General features: G+C 45.2%; 1 protein-coding gene across 6 annotated transcripts in view; it reads right to left on the reverse strand.

The window, feature by feature from the left end:
- Nucleotides 1-20,536, reverse strand: part of NCOA1 (nuclear receptor coactivator 1) — a 1,575,181-nt gene that overhangs the window by 41,159 nt on the left and 1,513,486 nt on the right. For all 6 annotated transcript variants that reach the window (XM_069605680.1, XM_069605681.1, XM_069605685.1 and 3 more), the window contains one exon: nt 6,311-6,488. In XM_069605680.1, coding sequence (XP_069461781.1) covers nt 6,311-6,488 — 178 coding nt within the window. The remainder of the gene's footprint in view (nt 1-6,310; nt 6,489-20,536) is intronic.

The following is a 20,536-nucleotide window of genomic DNA, read 5'->3' on the forward strand; positions in this document are numbered from 1 at the left end:
ATGGTAGTGGCTACTCGTTGACTCACTAATCCTTTTCAAACAGGGTTGCTAGATTTATAAATTATAAAATGTGGGTCAAACCAGTAATCTGTCTTCAAAAGTGTAACTGGCGGGAGTAGCAAAGGCTTCATGGCATCAGGGATGGCAAATCCTTCAGATTGTAGGGCCTTTAAATCTTAGACACAGAAGCAGGCCTTCTCGGTAATAGCTCCTCTATTTTTAAATTTACCTCTTGTAGTGCTTAGATTGGTCTCCACAATGTTAGACCTTTGGAGTGGTCTTTAGATGTCTAGATAATATGGCCTATGAACCGATTGTGATATCTGGTTTTGGTTATGTCTAACAATGTTACATTTATTTATCTTATGTTATCTGTAATGTCACTGCATGGCACTGTGTGTGCCAATTGAGCAAGGATCAGGCTTTACCGAAAACAAAATACAAAAATTAAAAAAATAGAATTTTAATTTATTAGGCAGGTTTTTGAAAACAAGGAGCAGGAATGCTTTGTACTTAAATACCATTCACAAGTCCATTATTTTCTAAATCCTATTTGTCTCGATAAATATGTCTCCATCCTTGGAGAAAGACTATATTTTATGGAGAAGATGGCATCCCAGACTGTGAAGACTGATGCTGGGTTATTCGTTGGATAAAGAAGGAGATCTCATACCTTCTAGACAGTGAGCTTTGGCTCTATGGGGGGCAACTCAGAGCAATTGGAACAGCAGAACAACTGACATGACAAAATCTAGACTGTCTTTAACATGGTCAACACTAATACTCACCATGAAGGCTAATTTGGTTTTAAAAGTGAGGCATGGATGGGAACTCTTTCTGCACACCCTACACTATGGATCGCTAAAACAAAGCCAAAGTAAAATGTTGTGTATATGCTGGGCTATGCCCACTAGCATCGATATTTAGTAACCCAATCTTTACTAATGTAATGGCAATTTTATTGTTTGCAGTGGAGAGTTCTGATTCGCCTAAGACAGCTGTATGATTGTTAGGAGTAAGTCCTATGTTTAGGGCAACAAAAGACTGACCCAAAACTAGGCTGCAGGGCTTTGCCCTCTTCCTTAGTTTCCCTGATTCTCATAGAAGTAGGCTGACTGAGCAGTGAAGGCTTCACTCTCAGGAAAGGAGAAAGTCGGCAAAAAGGTACAGTCGAACATGCAATAGCGGACATAATAAGGGCAAATCCACTCAATAGATTTAAAGACAAATATATTTGTTATATACAAATATGCAGAGTAACAAGTAGGCAACATTTTAGGACTTGAGATCAGGGCAGTGACTTCAGCAGACGTCATGCAAGCATGCAGAAGAAACAATATTGGGTTCAAAAATCAGCTTTAGAATTTTTTTATCTTCTTGGCAACCAAATGCTATTCAATGGTGCAAACCCAAAAGGTCAGTGATTATAGGAAAGTGCAGCTGTCAATGTTTTAATAGTGAGCACAAGTTGCAATTTGGAAACATGGCTGCACCCAAGGTGAATCTAAAGCCAATGGAAAAGCGTTGCAGTTATGATAAAAAGGAGCAACTTTACAGAGACCACACATCTTGAATTCTAGGAGGGCCGAGGTCAGGAATGAAGACTGCTTCCTTTCCTCCGCCTCCTGTCCTGCTGACATTGCCTGCAAGAGTTTGGATGCCCATTCTCAAGATGTGTGAATTGGGAGTTTGAAAATATTCTGTTAAGCATGGAAATGTGTCTTCTGCATTTGTGTTACCTTCAACAGGTGGCTTGGAAGTCTGTAATCCTTCAGACGTTGGGAAAAGGAGGACTGTTTTTTTTTAGTTTGTGATTTCTACCCAAATCCTTGCCTCATTTTCAAAGCTTTTCTCGGCTTCTGCTGGATCCTCGAGTGTGAATTACAATGAGAGGATTCCACCAGCAGCAGTGCTGCAGAGAACAATGAATTCCCCTGCTAATTGATTACTTTGAAATGGTGCGTTCACGTAAAGGGAGTAGCTTCCTTTTCCTATGCTCGATGTTTGGATCTAGATAGGAAGCTTGAATGACATGGTTCACCTAATGGGAAGGAGTCTTTTTAAGGGGTAGACACTTCTCCTCTTTCTGTAGTGGACCCTGGTAGGGTTAGGGGTTGCGTAAGGGTCTCCGTGGCTCCTATTTTCACAGATCTGCATATTAGCATAAGGCATGGGGGAATGTGTGGCCTGTAACTACCCTCCTCCCCTGGTGGTTCTGCACATGGATAGGACAGTTGGGGTTTGGCATGTCCCTACAACTATCCCATGTTGGGCCCAGTAGATCTGTATACGTGGTAGGGGGGGGAGAATATTCCTATGCCCTTGCCTTAGAGTAGGGACCAAATGAGGATGGTCTGGGGATCCTCGTTATACCTCCTTCTGGCCTAGCATCCACTAGCTCTGGTTGCACCCAGCCCATGGACCAACACAAACTTAAGCAGGGTATTTTGCCACAGAAGAAAAAAAGCCTGCTATTCAACAAAGTCCTAGCAGGAGAAGTCTTTGAGCCGTTGAAGGTTGCAGACATTACATATTACCAGTTCTTCATGGGTGTGGGTGCTCCAGAAACAATATGAGAAGTGCAAGGTCCAGCAGGTAAAAATTCATAGAGCAGGGAGCCCAAAAGAGGAGCAGCCCAGCTCCAGGTCCCGTATGTTCGCGGAAAGCATTCATTCATTTGATTGCCCCATGATTGGTGAAGAAATCTGAATTCCGTAGCAGCAGGAACACTGCCTTTGGTTGCAGAGTTCAGGACCATACGACAGCAATCCCAAGCAATCCCACCATCCTCCTCCAGGTGCTTTGAGATGTAAACCTGTGATCGAACAAGGAATCTTGGGTGCAATACATTCAGCTTCCAAATACAGTGACTGCACCTTTTACATTTTTTGTGTCCAACCAATCGGTGGTGGTGGCCATATTCCAAGCTTCCTAGGCACACACACATGGTGTGGATTCAGCCTTGAATCTCAAATGTCCTATTTACACAACTGGCCCGATCTAGCCATGGCTGCCCTGAGATCCCAAACTCGTGTCTCAGCAAGGCTATGCCCATATATAGTCGTAAACAGGTTTCCATGTTTCCTAAACAAGGTGTAGTGGGAGTCTGAATGAACTTATAAAATATATTTGCCTTTTTAGGGTGACCTTCAGGGAACAAGCTTCTGGAAAAATGTCTGCAACCATTCAAAATAAATAACACACAATAGGCTGCTACCAGCCACTTAGCAATACAGCCAGCCAAGCAGGGGCAGGCCCTGCTCTGGGAAAGGACTATAGAACATCTATGGGTTACCCTGTCGTGTGAGTCTTAGTAACTCCCAGGGACCACAATACGCAGAGTTGCATCCCCAGTGAAGGCTTGAATTAGGACTCACTGCGAAACGGTGATGGGTCTCACACATGGTCTCCCATTCAATTCTAAGCATTATAAAAGTTCTTGGTATCCCAGAAATTGAAATGTTCCTCGATGCTCCACTTACTGAATGTTCCAGAAAGGAGATCCTGTGAGTTGACCCCATTGTTTGGAAGACATGGTAAAAATTCAAATGTGGATAACTGGCCTCAAGGTTTTGTAAAACAAACATGCCAGAGGGTTTCACAAATAGAAGAGTATGAAGCAATCTGCTTGTCGCTTAATGAAGTATGTGCATATTGTTGTGCGGTTTCCCCACATTGCCCTGTTTTTCTACTTCTGCCACCCCCATTTGGTCAGACCGATAGGTGACATGTCTTCATTGAAAGTTCTGCCTATGTTGTATGCTGTTGAATCAAATAATGTTGACTGTGTGCAAAACGAGCTTGTTAATAATAGCATTGTGAAAATGTTGCATATAAAAAACAAAATATTCTCCAAAGATGAAAGGGATACCTCTGCAGGTTTTTGTAGATTAAGCAGACAAAGACTTCATGGTTTAAATAAAATGGTATTGGGCCCAAAGTGGAGCATGGAAATATAGCCCTCAGCATCAACTAACCGTTTGAGAAAGTGCGCGCAAATTGTGTCAATGGCTTATTGTAGGAGTGCTATACAATTGTCATGCAGCGTGGCTGCTGGAAGTTGTGGCCGCGTTGGAGGTTGCTCCACCGGCCATGCCGCCATTGAAGGTTCCGTCACGTTTTTTCCTACGTGAGATACCGGTCTAGTTCATTTCCAAAATGGCCGCCCGGGGAGGTACTTAGTTTCCTCTCTCCCGGGCCTCTGCGCGTTGCAACCGTCCAGCGTACTCGCTCCCTTTGGTTAAAGCGCTAGTTATTTCTCTCTGCTTTCGATTCACAACGAAGCGCTGTCTTTCTCTGTGTTCTTCTGGCTTCTCCGTCCCTTTTTCTCCCTGCTCTCAGATCCTCTGTTTTCTCCAGGCTTCCTCCGTCCTTCTTTGCTCCCTTTCTGGGGCTATTTCTCCAGTCCTTTTTTCCCTTTCCGCTGCCTTCCTTTTGGTGTCCTTTGTCCGACTTTGCCTTTTCTGCTCCGGCCCATTGGGCAGAGGACTCTGAATTTACTCTGCTTAGTAAGGAGTTTCTTCGCCAATTACTCCCCACTTTCAAATGGCTTGCCACGTATCAGTACTTGTGCAGGAGATACTTCTGGCATACTCACAGCAGAATCTGGACTTCACCATCACGTTGGCTGATACAAAGGTTTTTTTTTAGCCTTTGGGCTTTTTTCCCCTCACGCTTGGCTTCCCTCGGGACAGGAGTCACAGATCTGCTGTTTAACAGGCAGTCACTGTGGCTTCTCCCCGAGGCAGGCAAATACCTCCAAAGAAGGAAAAGGATTACCTCAGCCGACGCCATCTATATCAGGCTGGTTCAGAGACAAGTAGCTCAGGTGAGGAGAGTGTTGAGGGGAGGGAACAGGAGACAGAACATGAATTGGACAACAATCCACAGAATCTGGGAGAAAATAATGCATCTTATTGTAGTTTTTTAAAACCTCTCGGAGGGGATACACAAGGTGTCCATGACAGGCTTTTTGAAACCAGTGCAAGTGGCTCCACTCGCCGTTTTGTAGTCTGACAGATGGGCAATGGAAAAAATACAGCATTTATGAAGAATACCCACAAACACACACCTAAACACTCTGGTCACCTTGGTGAATCATGCCAAGGTAAATAGAGAGAAATAGTTTGGAGTAGACTGACTAGTTTTTGGTGTACAAAGAAATGTTAATCCACGTGATTTCTGATTGGCACTGAAAATATGACAGGGGAATCTTTCGGACTAGATAAATCAGGATGTTATCCTGTTTTATGGAGCTACTGCTTTTAACACTGTCCAAAAAGATCACTTATCTACTCTACTGTATTGTTGTGTATTAAAAAACTGAGAATAGCTCAATATCATACACTACCATATAATGGGCCATGTTGTTCTGCAAAAATAGAATACAGATATTTACAAAAAGAAAAGGTGGTTTTCATCTCACTGAACATGGTCTGGGGAGACCTTCAAAACAAGCCGATTGCAGGTCTACTAGTGGGGGATGAATGGTCGCTGAAAGGATTATCTTGATGTGCTCTGGCATGAACATTTACTTTGTTAACTAACAATGTACAAATAATATAGGTAGAAAATAAGAGTCACACCAACAAAAGGTTCTGTCTCCACAGAGAAAGTAGTTTTGTCAAAAGTGATGTTTTCTTTACACTGGTCCTGGGCAGACACCAGCTTTGCTATCAACTCCTGAGTGCCTTTTAGAGATACCCCCTAATGCAATCTTCGAGGCATTGGCTCTACAGCAGGGACTGTATTTTCACATCAGGTGTGTGTGAGAAAACGTTACAAATATATACCTAGAGAAGTCACCATGCCTGGTGCTGCATCATCATACATATTTTATCTAGAAAAACATGTAACCACGGCTGTTGCAGTTTACAGAACAATACAGACATCCAATCAGCATTTAAATGCAATGGCATGGTGTTAACAATATACTACATATCCTGACACTCATGTTCTTCTTTACCCTGTAGAACGTTATGGAGTATTACTCCTGATGTTTACATCTACTATTCAAAGTCCACACATGCAAGCACATTTTAAATGCATACCTGGGTTTTAGTCTCTCTGTCTACCTAATCAATGTTCCTACTTAATTAAGAAGTCACTTTCCTAACAGACATATAATTGGCACTGTACTGACCACACAGAAATTGTTCACAAGGAAAACGCTGTTTAACTATTAGTGAAGACCTTTACTCTTTTAAAATGAGGCTGTTTTTCTGCACTACTAAAAGTTTATGTAAACACTAATATCCTTGATTACATTTGACACAATACTTGAGAGGTGCCAGGGCACTGATTCACCTACCTGTTCTGAGCACATGGAATTCAATGATGGCATTTGCATGGAATTCATTTGCATCTGCCCCGTCATCTGGTTCATGTTCGGGACACTCGTGTTTCCTCCTGCCATAGACACTGTGATGCTCATGTTGTTGTACATGCCCTGTTGCGTGGGCTGGCCCTGCCCTGATTGACTGAAGACGCTGCAAAAGCAGAATTTACAATGAACACATCTTGCAGCTTCTGATGACCCAACATGTTCTAGACCAGGGTTGTCCAACTCCAGGTCCCGAGGGCCAGAATCCTGACGGGTTTTCAGGATATCCCTCATTAATATTCATGCAGATAAATGTGCATACATTTTGAATAATTTTATGCAGATTCATCTCATGAATATTAGATAGAGGGATATTTTGAGAATCCGACATGTTTCCGGCCCTCGGGCCTGGGATTGGAAAAACCCTGTTCTAGACAATCCTCTCCCACCACATGAAAATTAAAACTTTCAATAAACAAAATCATGGAATATTTCTATTGCCAGATGCATAAGACTTTAAATGGCCAAATGAACTGCTGATGTCTTGAACAGATTATAGTGCTTTTTAATTGGGTTGTTTATAAATTATGCTGCTGCTACTTTACCATAAGGAATACGTTACTTACCTGTAAATCCTGTTCTCCAGAATTGATATCGTACATAGATTCACATGCTGCATTAATATTCTCCCTTGTCAGGCTGGGAATCTTCAGTAACATATAGCATATTATTTTTTAAAACAAACTTCAATCACTTTGCGCTCTAGCCTAGTCATTTTGGGTAATGTTCCCACAGCCAATAGAAAGGGCTTCCTTAGCTCCACCCCTGGAGGGCATCTTCAGATTTTGGCATAGAGCACGTAAAGTAGCAATATGAGCCATGCATCTCTTGTTGCAGTGGGTGTGAAAGGGGCAATGTCTGGGGTGCCCCACAGACGGATGATTTGGCAGAGTTGAGCCTCATGTAGTTCCCATTCGTGCCAGGAGTTGAGCTCCCTGCAGAGGGAATCCGCCATCGCGTTCTGAACACCTGGCAGGCGGTAGGGAAGGAGGAACATGTCTTGCTCCAGGACCCAATGCTTGTGCTTAAGTGGAAAGAGAGAGCTATTGGTGTCCCCTGCTTGTGGCAATAGAACATTGTGGTGATGGTGTCCGTAAAGATCCGTAACCACCTGACCGCTGAGCACAGGAAGGAAAGATTTAGGGCCCAAAAAACTGCACACAACTCCAAAAGATTGATATGTAGAGTTTTCTCCTCGTGTGTTCAAAGACCCTTGACATGTAGATTTCCTGTATGTGCACCCCAGCCCTCCAGGGAGGCGTCCGTCGTGACGGTGACTTTATGTGGAGGAGGGTGAAAGGGAGTGCCTTGGATGAGATGTGTCCGGATCGACCACCAGCGCAGGGAAACCTTAAACTGCCGTGTTAGCAGGATCGTGTCTTTCCAGTTCAGTCTAGGTGCGGGTAGACGTGTGTATCTGCGCGATAAAGGTGTGCCACCACCAGGCCAGGCATTTGGTGAAGAGCCTCGGGACTAACTGGAATCCGAAATGCAGAGCCTTGAACTGGCAGTGGTGCCTTGCCACCAAGAAGCACAGGTATTCAGCTGTGTTTTTGATGAATAAGGATGTAGATGCATCCTTTAGATCCACGGACGTCAGAAAATCCTGTTTCTGCAGTTCAGAGAAACCTTGCTGCAGGGTTATCATTCGGAAAGTTTGGGATTTGAGGAACTTGTGGAGGACCCTAATGTCTAGGATGAGTCTCCAACCTCCCAATTTCTTTTTAACTAAAAAGTACCTGGATTACACTGGGTTAGAACGAAAATGTCGAACACTTTTACTGAAAAACCCAAAATGTAAGCTTTCTTTGCCGAATTCTGCACTTTTTTGCACAATTATAGATGGTAGTGGTATTAATTAGGAATGGGGGATGTGGAGTTGGCCTGCATGGGGTCTCCCCTTGCATTTATTTGTGCAAGGAAAAAAAGTGCAGTAAATCAAATAAATGTTTGACTTAGGTGTGTGTTGGTCAATGGTGTTTGTAAGGGCAGTTGAGATTCGGGAGCAGTGGGTCTTTGGTTCATTAGGAGGTGGGGAAGGTAAGGAGAGGTGTTTGAGCAGTATTGGAGCAAGGCTTTCTTCTCTGATTCTATGTGTATTGCACGAGAGTGTGCGTGGCAGGACTATTGCAGGTTTGTTAACAGTCTGCGAGTGGGAGAAACAGAACTCAATGACAGTAGTCGGACCAGTGCACAGGAAAAATCGACGTGATATTAACAGACGTATTTAGTGTGAGGAGCCAGTCCAAGGTGCTTCCTTTGCATGCGTGGGGTGAGTTGATGGCCTGGATAAAGTTTATAGTCTCTAGTGAGTTCGTAAGGTCAGTGGCTTGGGTCTCAGCAATGTCATTGAAGCCTAGGTTAAAATCGGCTAGCAGGAGCAATTTGGTGGAAGGTTTGATGAGAGGTGTGAGGAGGAAGGGGATGTCCATTTCAGGGAAATTCTGATTTTTGGGCTGGCGGTAGATGGCATATTGATGGTGGTTTGGGGGTTAAGGAGAAGTTTGGTCAAAAGAACTGTGTATCCAGGCTGAAGGGGGTGGTTGGGATCTCCCTAAATGCCAACAAAGTTTTAGCGATAAGGGCAACATTATCACCAGGTTTGTCCAATCTGACAGGTCTAAGGATAGAGTATTCAGGTGGTAGAGGGAGGGATGGTCCTGCGGCACTATGTAACCAAGATTCTGTGACCGTCACAAAGTCGAGAAGGTATTCCACAAAGAGGTTGTGGATGTTGGTGGCATGAGCGCATAGTGAGCGAGCATTAATCAGCGCCCCTTTAAGATGTAGACTTATTACGATGGGATTCCTTAATGAGTAGGATGGGCGGTTGGTGTGGAGATGGGGGGTGGTCTAAAGGTAGGGTGCATGAGGAGATGCAGTGGGCTTGTAGGATTCCTGTGAAGGAGATACCACGTGGGAGCTCATGCGGTACAGTTCTAGTGCGCAGTTTGGCTAGTCTTTCAGCACCTTGACAAGGTAAAGTTTGCACTATGGCTGGCTTTGGGAGTAGGATGGGGGATTAATGATTATGGTACGGCGGAATGGTGGATGGAATGAAATGCGTGGTCTAAGTAAGGGTGTGTATTAGTTGAAAGAGGGCTGGATGGGTGTGGTCCTGAGAGGTCATGCGGGAGATGAGCTGAGAAATGGGTGAGTCTAGGTAGAAATGGGGTAGGAACAGGTAGCAGCGTTCTTGGCTTGTAAGATTAGAGGTAGCGTAGCTGCCAAGGCTGAAAAATAGGATCCGTAAACTGCAGGATATTTGCAGCATGGTATGATTAGTCAGGGAGGAGCGGATAGAACGTGAAAGACGAGGAGTTGGGAAATGTGTGATCAAAGGGTGTGGGGCGGGTGATAACATCTTGGAGGTGTGACAGTCAGGTGGGGCACAATCACAAGGCATAGTACTGTTTACTAGCAAAACTGAAGTGGGTTGAGCTTACCTTGTGCTGGAGCTAATGCAGGAGGGTCAGATGTCCATGCGGAGCTCTGAAGGCACACAATGGCGGCAGCTTTTGGAGGAGGTATACTGCTAGTTCTGCAATATATGCTAGTATCCCCAATAAAGAACATAGACCTGCTGGTGTTGCCAGTAAAATAAATGGGCATACCACAGTAAGAAAACCTGTCCAGACTTGCTGCACCAATGGATGAGAGTATGGCCATGTACGAGCACGTATGCTGGCTTTACCATTAATGCGCCACCTGCCACAATGGGTACCGGCTCCCACACAAAGGGAAAAAGGAAGCAGGGAGAGCTTGCTGATGTCTGTATATCTCCAGTGGAACAAGAGTGCCTCCATCACGCTGCCCCTGGGCCTTTGCATTTTCAGTATGCGCCCCCCCCCCCATCCACATTTAGCCCTGCAGTACCCCAGTCTGATTCCCCAATGGGCCATGAAAGGCTAAGGAAGCAAAACACCCCCATCCTTGATGGACAATTGGCTAGTGGTGACAAGGGCTTGAAATCTGTCAAAGAGAAAACATGTTTCCCTATATAGTTCAGAAGCCCTCCTTAATTTGCCTGTTGCAGCCTAGGGAACGCTCAGTGTTTTCATTAGGCTCACTTGGTTTGTCAATAATGGGTGGCGGGTTGGCACACCATCGCTCATTATGGACGAGCCACCCCTGCTGTGTACTCTAATATTTAATTGTTTTATGTGTGGTTTACAATGATTACCAAACTGTTAGGCCATGGGGACTTTCACAGGGAAGGAGCCTTCCAACAACCACCCTGACTTGGAGGGATACCGGCTGTGAGGAAGGACTGGCAAGGGCAGCAAGACTTGAATGGACCAGGAGATTGCAGGGTTTAGCAGCCACAGACAAGCAAGGATTCAGCAGTGTTTCAACCGTGGAAAGTGAGGAAGATAACCACTAATCTCACATGCGGAATGAGTGAATGTTAGGAGGCATGGTAGGGCACAGGGAGACTATTGATTATGAGTGGAATCAACACTACAGATGTGATCGTCAAAACGGTGGTGGGTTTATTGAAGGTTTACATCACAGAACCTTGCTAGGAAGTGCAGACAAATTAAGTACAACAGGAAAGAACAATTTAAATATAGTGGACCAATCCACATACTATGTGCACCTAAGCAGAAGGATTTGTGGGTCAGGTGGGAAGGTCCACACTCATGAGAATGCTGGGTGTTCAGTGGTGGATAAGGGAATTGTTAGGGGAAAGGCAGTGTCGTTCATGAGTAGCAAGCAGAGGGACGTGGAGAGAGTGGGATACAACAAACAGGAGGGTAGGTGAAGTAAAGAAGCGTAGCAGGAGGACAGAAAGTGAATGAGAACTGGATAGTGTAAAACAATGTGGCAGGTTAGTCCATAACTGTAGTATAATTGCTTAACTCAACGCAATGATTGAGGCAATATACATTTTCAGGAGGAGCTTGGTGCTGTGAAGGTAAAATCACTGAAAAGCACTATCTAGAACGCCCTCTTCACCCCGCTGAAAGGCAAACTTGCAATGTTGCAACACTTGCAAGGCGCATTGCAACAAGAAGCATTGGCGTGTGGCTGGCTTGACTTTTTCTGCGCTAGTGGTTAACAGCATTTTGTGCTGTTCCTGTCTACAGCTCCTCACTGCTAGGTTTAACGCTCTGTCAATTTTGCTTGCCCATCTTTCTGCCTTTATACCAACTGACTGGGTGAAAACTGTATTTGTAAGGGCAGCTGTCAGTCTCAAATATGCACATATTTAACAGTCAAATTGATAAACCTGACTTTGGCAATTAGCGGACGGCTAGTGTATGCACACAATATGAAAGACTGGCCCTGATCCATTGTCTTGTAGCCTGTGAAACAGGGTGCACAGAGCCGGGAGACGGACTAAGGCTGCCAGTCGGGCGTGCCCTGCTCGTGTCCTGCATTTTTCCTGGGCTCCATTGCACACTGTATTATGTATTTTATTATCTGTTGCTCGGCTGCCTGAATCCTCTCTTACATGAGCAGCTGGGAAACAGTAATTAAGTGTGCTTGGCCGTTGTACCCTAACAGATATTTGGCTTCCTCCAGACTCGTCATTCTATTGAATTCATTGAATTATCACCTCTAGTAAGGAGTGTTTTAAACTATTACATGTATTATATCACAGCTACTTTTTGATCATTGCTTCTATAAATATATCTCATCTCTTCTCTTTTTATACTGTACCATGCATCTTTTACCTGGAATCTGGTATGTGGCATCATCACTAGTACTCTGTAATTAGTATTTGTTACCAGGGTTTTGGGTACAGGCACCCAGCACTTTGTTTTGTAAAACATGTCTAAGAGGAAAGCTACGTCGTCTATCTCACCTGAAAATAGAAGAAAAAAGATCTCGAATATGTTTGGCCCCATACAAGATATTGGTTGCCTGGACCCTAATGTGAGGGGTATGACAAGGGTGGCCGGCAAATCCGACAACTATCCGAGGTAAAATCGCTTCAAAATGTATTGTGGCAGGGGCAGATCGAAACAATAGCATGTGCCTCGGTTGCTCAAGTCCCCCAATGGGCAGCACAAACACCATGAATGTGCCAGGAAGAAGACGACTATTAAAATAGGCAGAAGATCCGCTAAAGCTTTTTAAGATGGGTAAAAAGGATGGCCAGGAGGGAAGGAAGAATTTTGTGTTGCCAGCCAATATCCCTGGATCCACTGGACTGAGTGACTGTGATATAGAGGTCCATCTGCAACAAAATAGGGCATTGGTTGCTAAAGCAACATGCTCAGATAAGGCTAATATGGGTGACCCAAGTGCTAGTAGGCCCCAACTATCGACACCCCATGTTTCAAAGTGTACTGTCTTAGAACAAGGTGGAAGCCTACATGGATAAAAAAAATAGGGAGGAAAGCTGTCATTATAACAGCCTCAAAGAAACCTAAATTAATGCATAGCAGGAATACTTACTTCCCCAGACAGCAAGAGAAAGATCTCCAGTGCAAGGAATCCCAAGATAAGAGGCCACTGACCTATAATCCCTCAAGTATGATCTCACATAATGCGGCACTTGGTACACCGTATTTACTGAATGATCCCATGAGAGAGTTTAATTTAGGACAGCTGGTAGGTACAATCCAGGAACTGGTGGTGTAGGTCAGATCCTTGGATGGAAGCATAAAAGAACTTGGCAAGAATTTTGGAGGTGGATCGAGACTTGGCCCCAAGTTATCACCAATGTTAATAAGTAAAGAAGGAGGGAAGAGCATCTATATGGGACAGTCCTTTGCTTAAAAAAAGCAGCAGATGCAGGGTGCAAAATGAAGCATTATCCACGATGTGCGAAATCAAACCAGATGCTCATATGGGCCAGAGCGGCTAAACCAGTCCATACCCCCTGGACCAGAGCTTTCCAACAACCACCTGAGGCCAATTATTGAGCTAATTGCCTTCCATGTGGCCCCAAAATCCTGGCCAACAAAATAGGAACAAGGTCATGAGGTAACCGCAGTCGAGGAGGCAGTTCGAACGCATAGGCATCCCACAGCTGGGTAGGAGCCACCCATTTGTGGTTATGCACAATTTCTCGAGATTACCCGTGGACTCCTATGAAAGTCAATCTTCCCTGATAAACAAATGCATGCACTGGATTAGGAGTGTAAAAGGGTGTGCCTCTACAATCCATGAAGATATAGTCAGGTGCTTACATAAGCGAGGTCTGGATGGCGCCTTTGATTGTATTCAAATATTTTTTTCCAACAGCCACCTGGCCGAAGGACTACTGTCTATACACTATAGAACCCTCCCACCAAGGGGCTTTGCTATTTACTTGAGGGTATATTTACCATGTTGCAGCCACGAGATACTGGGGATAAACATGTAGGTTGAAGAGGGGTCTCCACCAAGCCACTTATGTCAAAAGGGGATAACGCTGTAACAAGGGAAGCCAGCCGGCCACAGATGGCATGGGGCTTGAGGGCGTTGATTGACATACAATGGGTAATATGATGGCTTTCCTGGATGGAATATAGCAGGCCTCTTAAAGCACTTGTCTACAACGACCTGGATCAGATTCATTAGACAATTCCAGATAATTTTCGTCCAGGAAACTTGGGCTATGGAGGTGGTGGAACTGCAAGTATTTCAGGTCTTCCAAATCACTGCCCAAAAAGGCCCTAGAGGACGTTGTAATGGCGGGTTACTCATATGGATCGATCCGGTCCTGAATTGGAAGATGGGACCCGGTATAACCAACACTTTAGATCTGCAACATGTCCTAGTCACAACTTCAGATCGACAATGCATTTAATTGTTTAATGTATACAACAGACCGAAATCCACCTCAGTAATCAGTGAAATACACGATCTTGTGTTAGCCGTGGAAAATCACAAATTGAATAACCCATTTATGAAAGTGGCTGGAGATTTTAACATGAAATTGGAACCCCTCCAGGAGCTTGAGGGGATATGGGAAGAACAAGACGAGGCCTGGAAGATCTCGTCTCTAGAAGCCTCCTGCCCCAAGAAAATGCAAAAACTAGCCATTGACACCATCAGGATCTTGTATGACCTTGAGTAAAGAGCATGTAATGGCCACTCTGCAAGCGAGCAACCGGCGGGTAACACATTTATGGGAACTAGGGGTTTATCACTGATCAATTGCATCCTTGTATAAGCAGGAGCCTGAGAGAAAGTTAAGTTGAGATTGTGGAAAGGTATAAAAGTGACCATAGGCCCCTAATGCTCGTCTTTGTTTGTTTGTGTTATTCACTTTTTATGCGCACCAGACCCATGGGCAGCAGGGCGCAGAAATGAGAAAATGCGAGGCTTACATAGTTACAACATAGAATGATATACAATATACAATAATAGTCTCTAGAACACAGGTAATAAAATATTCAGGTATAGTCAATCAGAATTACAGAAATATACAGAAATTTACAGTATGGTTTGTCGGGGGTGTCGCAAATGATTAAAGTAGGGTGTAGTGACACAGATAAGCTAACGGTCGGTGGAGGTAAGGAGTTGAATGAGTTTTTTGTGAAGCGAAAGTAAGGCAGATCCCCTCTCAGGTCTTGTGGCAGTGAGTTCCAGGTTTTAGCAGTCTTTACAGGGAAGCTATTTCCGCCAATCGTAGTGAGTCTGAAGTTAGGTATTATCAAACAGTTAGAGTTGACAGCTCTGGTTGGTCTAAGAGAGGTTCTTCTGTGAAATTTGTCTATCAAGTATCTGGGGGCAGAGTTATTGAGGGCTTTATGGGTGAGAGATAGCATCTTGAGTTGTATTTTGTTGTCCGTGGTCAGCCATTTGTGATGGCGTCTGACGGAGGAGATATGGGTTCTTTTATTTATGCCCAGTGCTGCTCTCAAGGCATTATTTTGTACTGTTTGTAATCTTTGAATTATGTTTTTATTGGCTCCAGAGTATAGTGCATTACAATAATCAATTCTGGAGAGTATTAGGGCTCTGGCCAAGATTAAACAACTGTTATTTGAAAGGAAGGGTTTACCGGCTCTTATCAACTTGCAGGTGTAGGCGGTAGAGGTGGCAAGGGATTTTACCTGTTTGTCCAGTGAAAGGGTTGAGTCAAGATAGAATCCAACGGTCTTTACTTCCTTGGACACTTGGATGACATTCCCATCTATATTGAAGGATGAGAATTCCTGGCGTGGGTGCCCAGGATTATCATCTCAGTCTTATCATCGTTCAGACAGAGGCCATGAGTGGCCATCCATGCCTGGATGATAAGATATACCTTGTTCACCAATTCCGTGTCCTTCACGTGATCCCCAGAAAGCGGGAGGAGAATCTGTGTATCATCTGCATAGTTAGTGTAGGTGATACCTAGATGGTCCAGATCATCAAACAGGGGCTTGGTGAAGATGTTATAAAGAGTTGGGGAGACACAAGAGCCTTGGGGGGCACCACACGAGATGGGGGTAGGATCTGCAGCTGCTGAGGGGGAGAAGACTCTCATGGTTCTTTCGCTCAGGAATGACTCAATCCATCTGATGGCCCCTAGGGAGAAGTGGGCGGCCGAGTTCAGGTGACTACAGAGGACTTTATGATCAACTAAGTCAAAGGCCGTTGAGAGGTCCAGAAGTAGCAGGAGTACTGTCCTTCCTTAGTCTCTCAGCTCGTCAATTTGGGATTTCAAATCAATTAGGGCAGTTCCTGTTCCATGTAGGGGACGGAAGCCCGATTGTCTCTCTCCTAAGAGGTTGTGTAGTTCTAGATGCTTTTGAATTTGGTTGTATGCAGTTTTGTCCAGTATCTTAAGAAGAAACGGTACCGTGGTAATGGGGCGGTAATTGGTAGGGATAAGGGGGTCTAAGATATGTTTTTTGAGGAGGGGGGAGCACCCAGGACTGTTTAAGGTTGGCAGGGATAGTGCCTGAGGCAAAGAAGGTGTTGATCAATATAGTGATAAAGGGAGATAATTCTCTGGCAGCGTCTTTTATTAGTTGTGCTGGGCAGATGTCACCTTTACAATTGGAAGGTTTGAGTGATCGGATAATTTTTACTACTTCCAGGATAGTCATTTTGGAAAAGTGAAACGTATTGCTATGTGCTAAGGGTTTTTTTTAGTGTGGGGGCATTTGAGGCATGTCCTGAATTTTCAGTGTTTCTTTTTTTTGCAGAATTTTATTTTGGAGTGTGATCATTTTGTTTGCTAGTGCCTGTTGGATATCTGTGCACCAGGATTTGTCCTTGGTGCAGGTGTCCTGTATGGTGATTGGAGACTCAAGTTCTTTCAGTATGGAAAAGAGGTCTTTCATACTAGAATTGGATTTGGCTATACGATCGTCATACGAGTTACGTTTTGCCTGGCAGACTTCTTTTTTGTATAGCGCGGAGAGAGAGGTTAATTTAGCTTTATTATCAATTGAGGGGCAAAGCCTCCAAGTGGTTTAGCTTTTTCTTTTCAGGATACGTAGGTCTCTTAACTGTGGTGTAAACCATTTGTTTAGATGAGCTTTGGGTTTGCTTGATCTAAGTTTGAGAGGTGCCAGTTTATCTAGAGTGGAGAGCATAATGTTGTTAAATTCATGCACTAGGGTGCTGGGATTTAGATTTTCTGTTAGTGCGTGGAGGGTAGGTAGTATAGCTGGGATAACTCTCTCTACCGTAATGCATTTTTTATTTCTGGTTAAACAGGGTGGCGCTAGTGGCGGGCCATAGGGTTAGGTCTGGGGGTGGCTAGGTTGAAGGACACCAGTGAATGGTCTGTCCAGGGTAGGGGTATTATGGAAGAGATGGTGGCTGAGCAGTTATAGTATGCTATCCAATCTAGCATTCTCCCCTTCAAATGCGTGGTCTTGTCAACTTTTTGAGATAGGCCTAGTGCGTGAATCATGTTGGCTATCGCTGAGGCATTCGAATCCGTAGTGTCGTGGAGACCTAAGTTAAAGTCTCTTTGCGATTGGTCCTTTGGCCAGACTGACTCAGGCTCATTAAACCCCAAATCAAGCTTGAACTGTTACTGGTCATGCCTATAGGGGCATCAGGTGGGCAAAACTGGACCAGAGCGACTTCAGACCTTGCCTCTATGAGGCAATATTGCCCCATATTGTAAACGTCTTTGCAGAAGGAGCCGAAGACAGGGAGATTATCCATGAATATCAGCCAATATCTGATATATGATATGATATGGCATTTGTAACGCACCTATACACAAGTGTTTCAAGGCGCGACGAGGCAGGGAGGGGGGGGGAACAAGGGGAAGACAGACAACGATCCTACTAGGCCAGGTGTCATTCAGACCGCGCAAGTGCAGGGGTAGAGGGAAGGGAAAAAGTGCAAGGGGAAGGGGAGGGGGGAAGTGCAGTACAAAGTAAGTAGAATAAAGAATAAATAAATAGGGCCAGCTGGTGGCAAGTGCAAGGTAAGTGCAGACAAGTGCTGGGAAGGGGGGGCTGTAGGGATACAGAGACAGTCCCGCAGTGCAGGGGTTGCCAGGGAGGCAGTGCAAGTGGAGAGTGGCTGGGCCCAGGACCAAGGTCGGTGAGGGTGGCCCAGTTGCAGATTCAGTGCAGTTTCAGTGAAGAATTTAGCAGGGGAGAGGGAGAGAGAAAGCAGAAGCAAAGAGGAAGGTTTTGAGGTGCTTCTGGAACCGGAGATGGTTCTCCTCAAGTTTCAGGGAGGCAGGAAGGCTGTTCCAGAGGGAGGCCCCTGCCGCGGAGAGAGATCTACCCCCAGCTCGTTGCTTCGAGAAGCGGCTGACCCTGAGGGAGTTGGAGACGGATGAGCGAAGGGCTCGGGAAGGAAGATATTTAGGAAGAGAGAGTTGAAGGTATTTAGGCCCCAGGCCCCAGAAGGCCTTGTGGACAATGCAGAGGGTTTTGAACTTAATCCTCGCAGCCACTGGGAGCCAGTGTAGAGATTTCAGTCCTGGAGAGATACGGTCCCTGGGCTTGAGGCCAAGGACAAGTCTCGCAGTTCTGTTCTGGATGAGTTGCAGAGGACGGAGAGTGGAGGCAGGCAGATTAAGATAGAGGCTGTTACAGTAGTCCAGCTTCGAGAGAACCAGATCTCGGGAGACAGTGAGCTTCTGGGGGAAGGAGAGGAAGGGAAGAATACCTCTGAGGAGGTGCAGCTGGTAGTGTGACTTCTTAGAGACGTCAGATATATGAGGAGAGAAGGAGAGTGTGGAGTCGAAGATGACCCCGAGGTTTTTTGCCTTGCAGGTAGGAGCAGGAAGAGGGCCAAGAGAGGCTGGCCAGAGAGCTGCAGGGAAGGTGGGAGTGGGTGTGCCGATGAGTAGAATCTCAGTCTTACTGGCATTAAGGCAGAGGTCATTGGCGGCACACCATTCCTGGATAGCAGACAGACAGTCAGAGATGAGGGAAGGAGAGGAGGAGGCCGAGGGTATCCTGAAAATGAGCTGGGTATCGTGAGAATATTACCCCATTTGTCACCTACTCTAGCATCCGAGTTAAACATAGGGCACTGACTAAGGCAGAGTGGTACAACAAAGAATGTATTTCTGCATGTGCTGCCCAACATGGTGGACCCAACATTGCAGAAATAAATAAATTAATCAGGTCCACGGACCCGGCAAACATTGAACAAATAAATAAATAAACCGGGCCGTGGCAGAGGCAGTAACAGTCCTGATTAATTAATTTATTTCCGCATAAATTAATTGATCGGGTCCACGGACCTGACAAACATTTAACAAATAAATAAATAAACCGGGCCGTGGTCTGTCACTGCCTCTGGAGCCCCCAGCACCAAAGGCAGTTACAAGCCACGGCCCGGTTTCAGGGGCGCAGAGTATGCGGGTGCTCCGCCCCCCCCATCCCCCCAGGCCGGAGAGAAGAGATGCAGTATGGATGGCCCTTTGTTCCATCCATACTGTGTCTCTCTCTGGTGGCCCGGGTAAAAGCCGGGTAAAAAACAATGTTTAAAAATTGTGGGACGGATGCAAAGCAAGATGCTCTTGTTTTGCATCTGTCCCTCAATTTCTAAAAATCGTTTTGGTTCGGGTATACTTCTACATCTGTGAGCACGGATGTAGAGGTACACCCAGCCCAAAACGATTTTTAGAAATGGAGGCACAGATGCAAAGCAAGTCTGTCCCTCAATTTCTAAAAATCGTTTTGGGTTGGATGTATTTGTACATCTGTGCACCCCGCTTGGCAAGAGGGGTGCAGAGATGTAGAGGTATAATATACCCAGAGGGATCGAACCTGTGTTGCTCCTTGTCATCTTGCTTCCAAGGCGAGCACGTTGCCCCTGAGCTATCCTCCCGAGACTCTGAAGATCTGAAGTACATTTAATGATACAGAACCAGAATTATTGAGCAAGTCTAACATCATCTCATCATCAGAATAAATCAACACTGTTGTGGTTATACAAGAGCTTATATATTTAAAGGGATGGAATTACTCCGAATGTAGCAGCACTATTCAATAACCCAAAGTGCTTAAGCATAGTAAATGTGAAAATACGACACTTCTCACCACTGGGACAGTACTGCCTTGGACAGAGTTTCACAGTGAAGAAGTGAGCAAGTGATCCGGGGTATGCAGCCCACACACACGCATGGGATTCCCATGCACCCACTTGCGAGATTTGCACCAAATTAGTGAGATTGTGCTCCAAGGTAGGAGGCACACGCACAGTCTTTGCTCTGAGGTTTGACACACTCACAGGATGGGATGGCATTTCGTTCTCCTATCCTAATTGTGTTGCTCTGCCTTTTGAGGGCTACTACAACCTCAATGATTATAGAGGGGTGGAGTAGGGGCAGTGATGGCCTACTGGAATGCAACTGGAAGGCTTAAACCTCCTTCTTACTTGCCTTTAGTATATGCAATACATGCTAGCCAATGTTTCCACCGTTCTGCACCCCCCGCCCCCCTCGCACCAAGTTGGCGACTACGTGCAAATGCTGTCATACAAGTGCTGGTTATGTCACTTCCTTTATTTGGGCACCCCCCGGGAAATTCATAAGTCGGCTCCCCTGCTGATTTATTTATTTGTTCAATGTTTGACGGGTCCGTGGACACGATTAATTAATTTATTTCTGCAATGTTGGGTCCGACCAATAAACCGGGCCGTGGCGGAGGACTTTTACTACCTCAGGTGCCCCCTGGAATTGGATTATGCTTCTTTCATTACCACAGAAGTAATGAATGTGCATTACAGAGATAAGTTGGCATATGTATTGGGCACACTGCACATGCTCAGGCAGCATCAATCATGCTTTGT

This window comes from Ambystoma mexicanum, chromosome 4p, assembly GCF_040938575.1.
Source record: "Ambystoma mexicanum isolate Mex_15411 chromosome 4p, UKY_AmexF1_1, whole genome shotgun sequence".
Lineage (NCBI taxonomy): Eukaryota > Metazoa > Chordata > Amphibia > Caudata > Ambystomatidae > Ambystoma > Ambystoma mexicanum.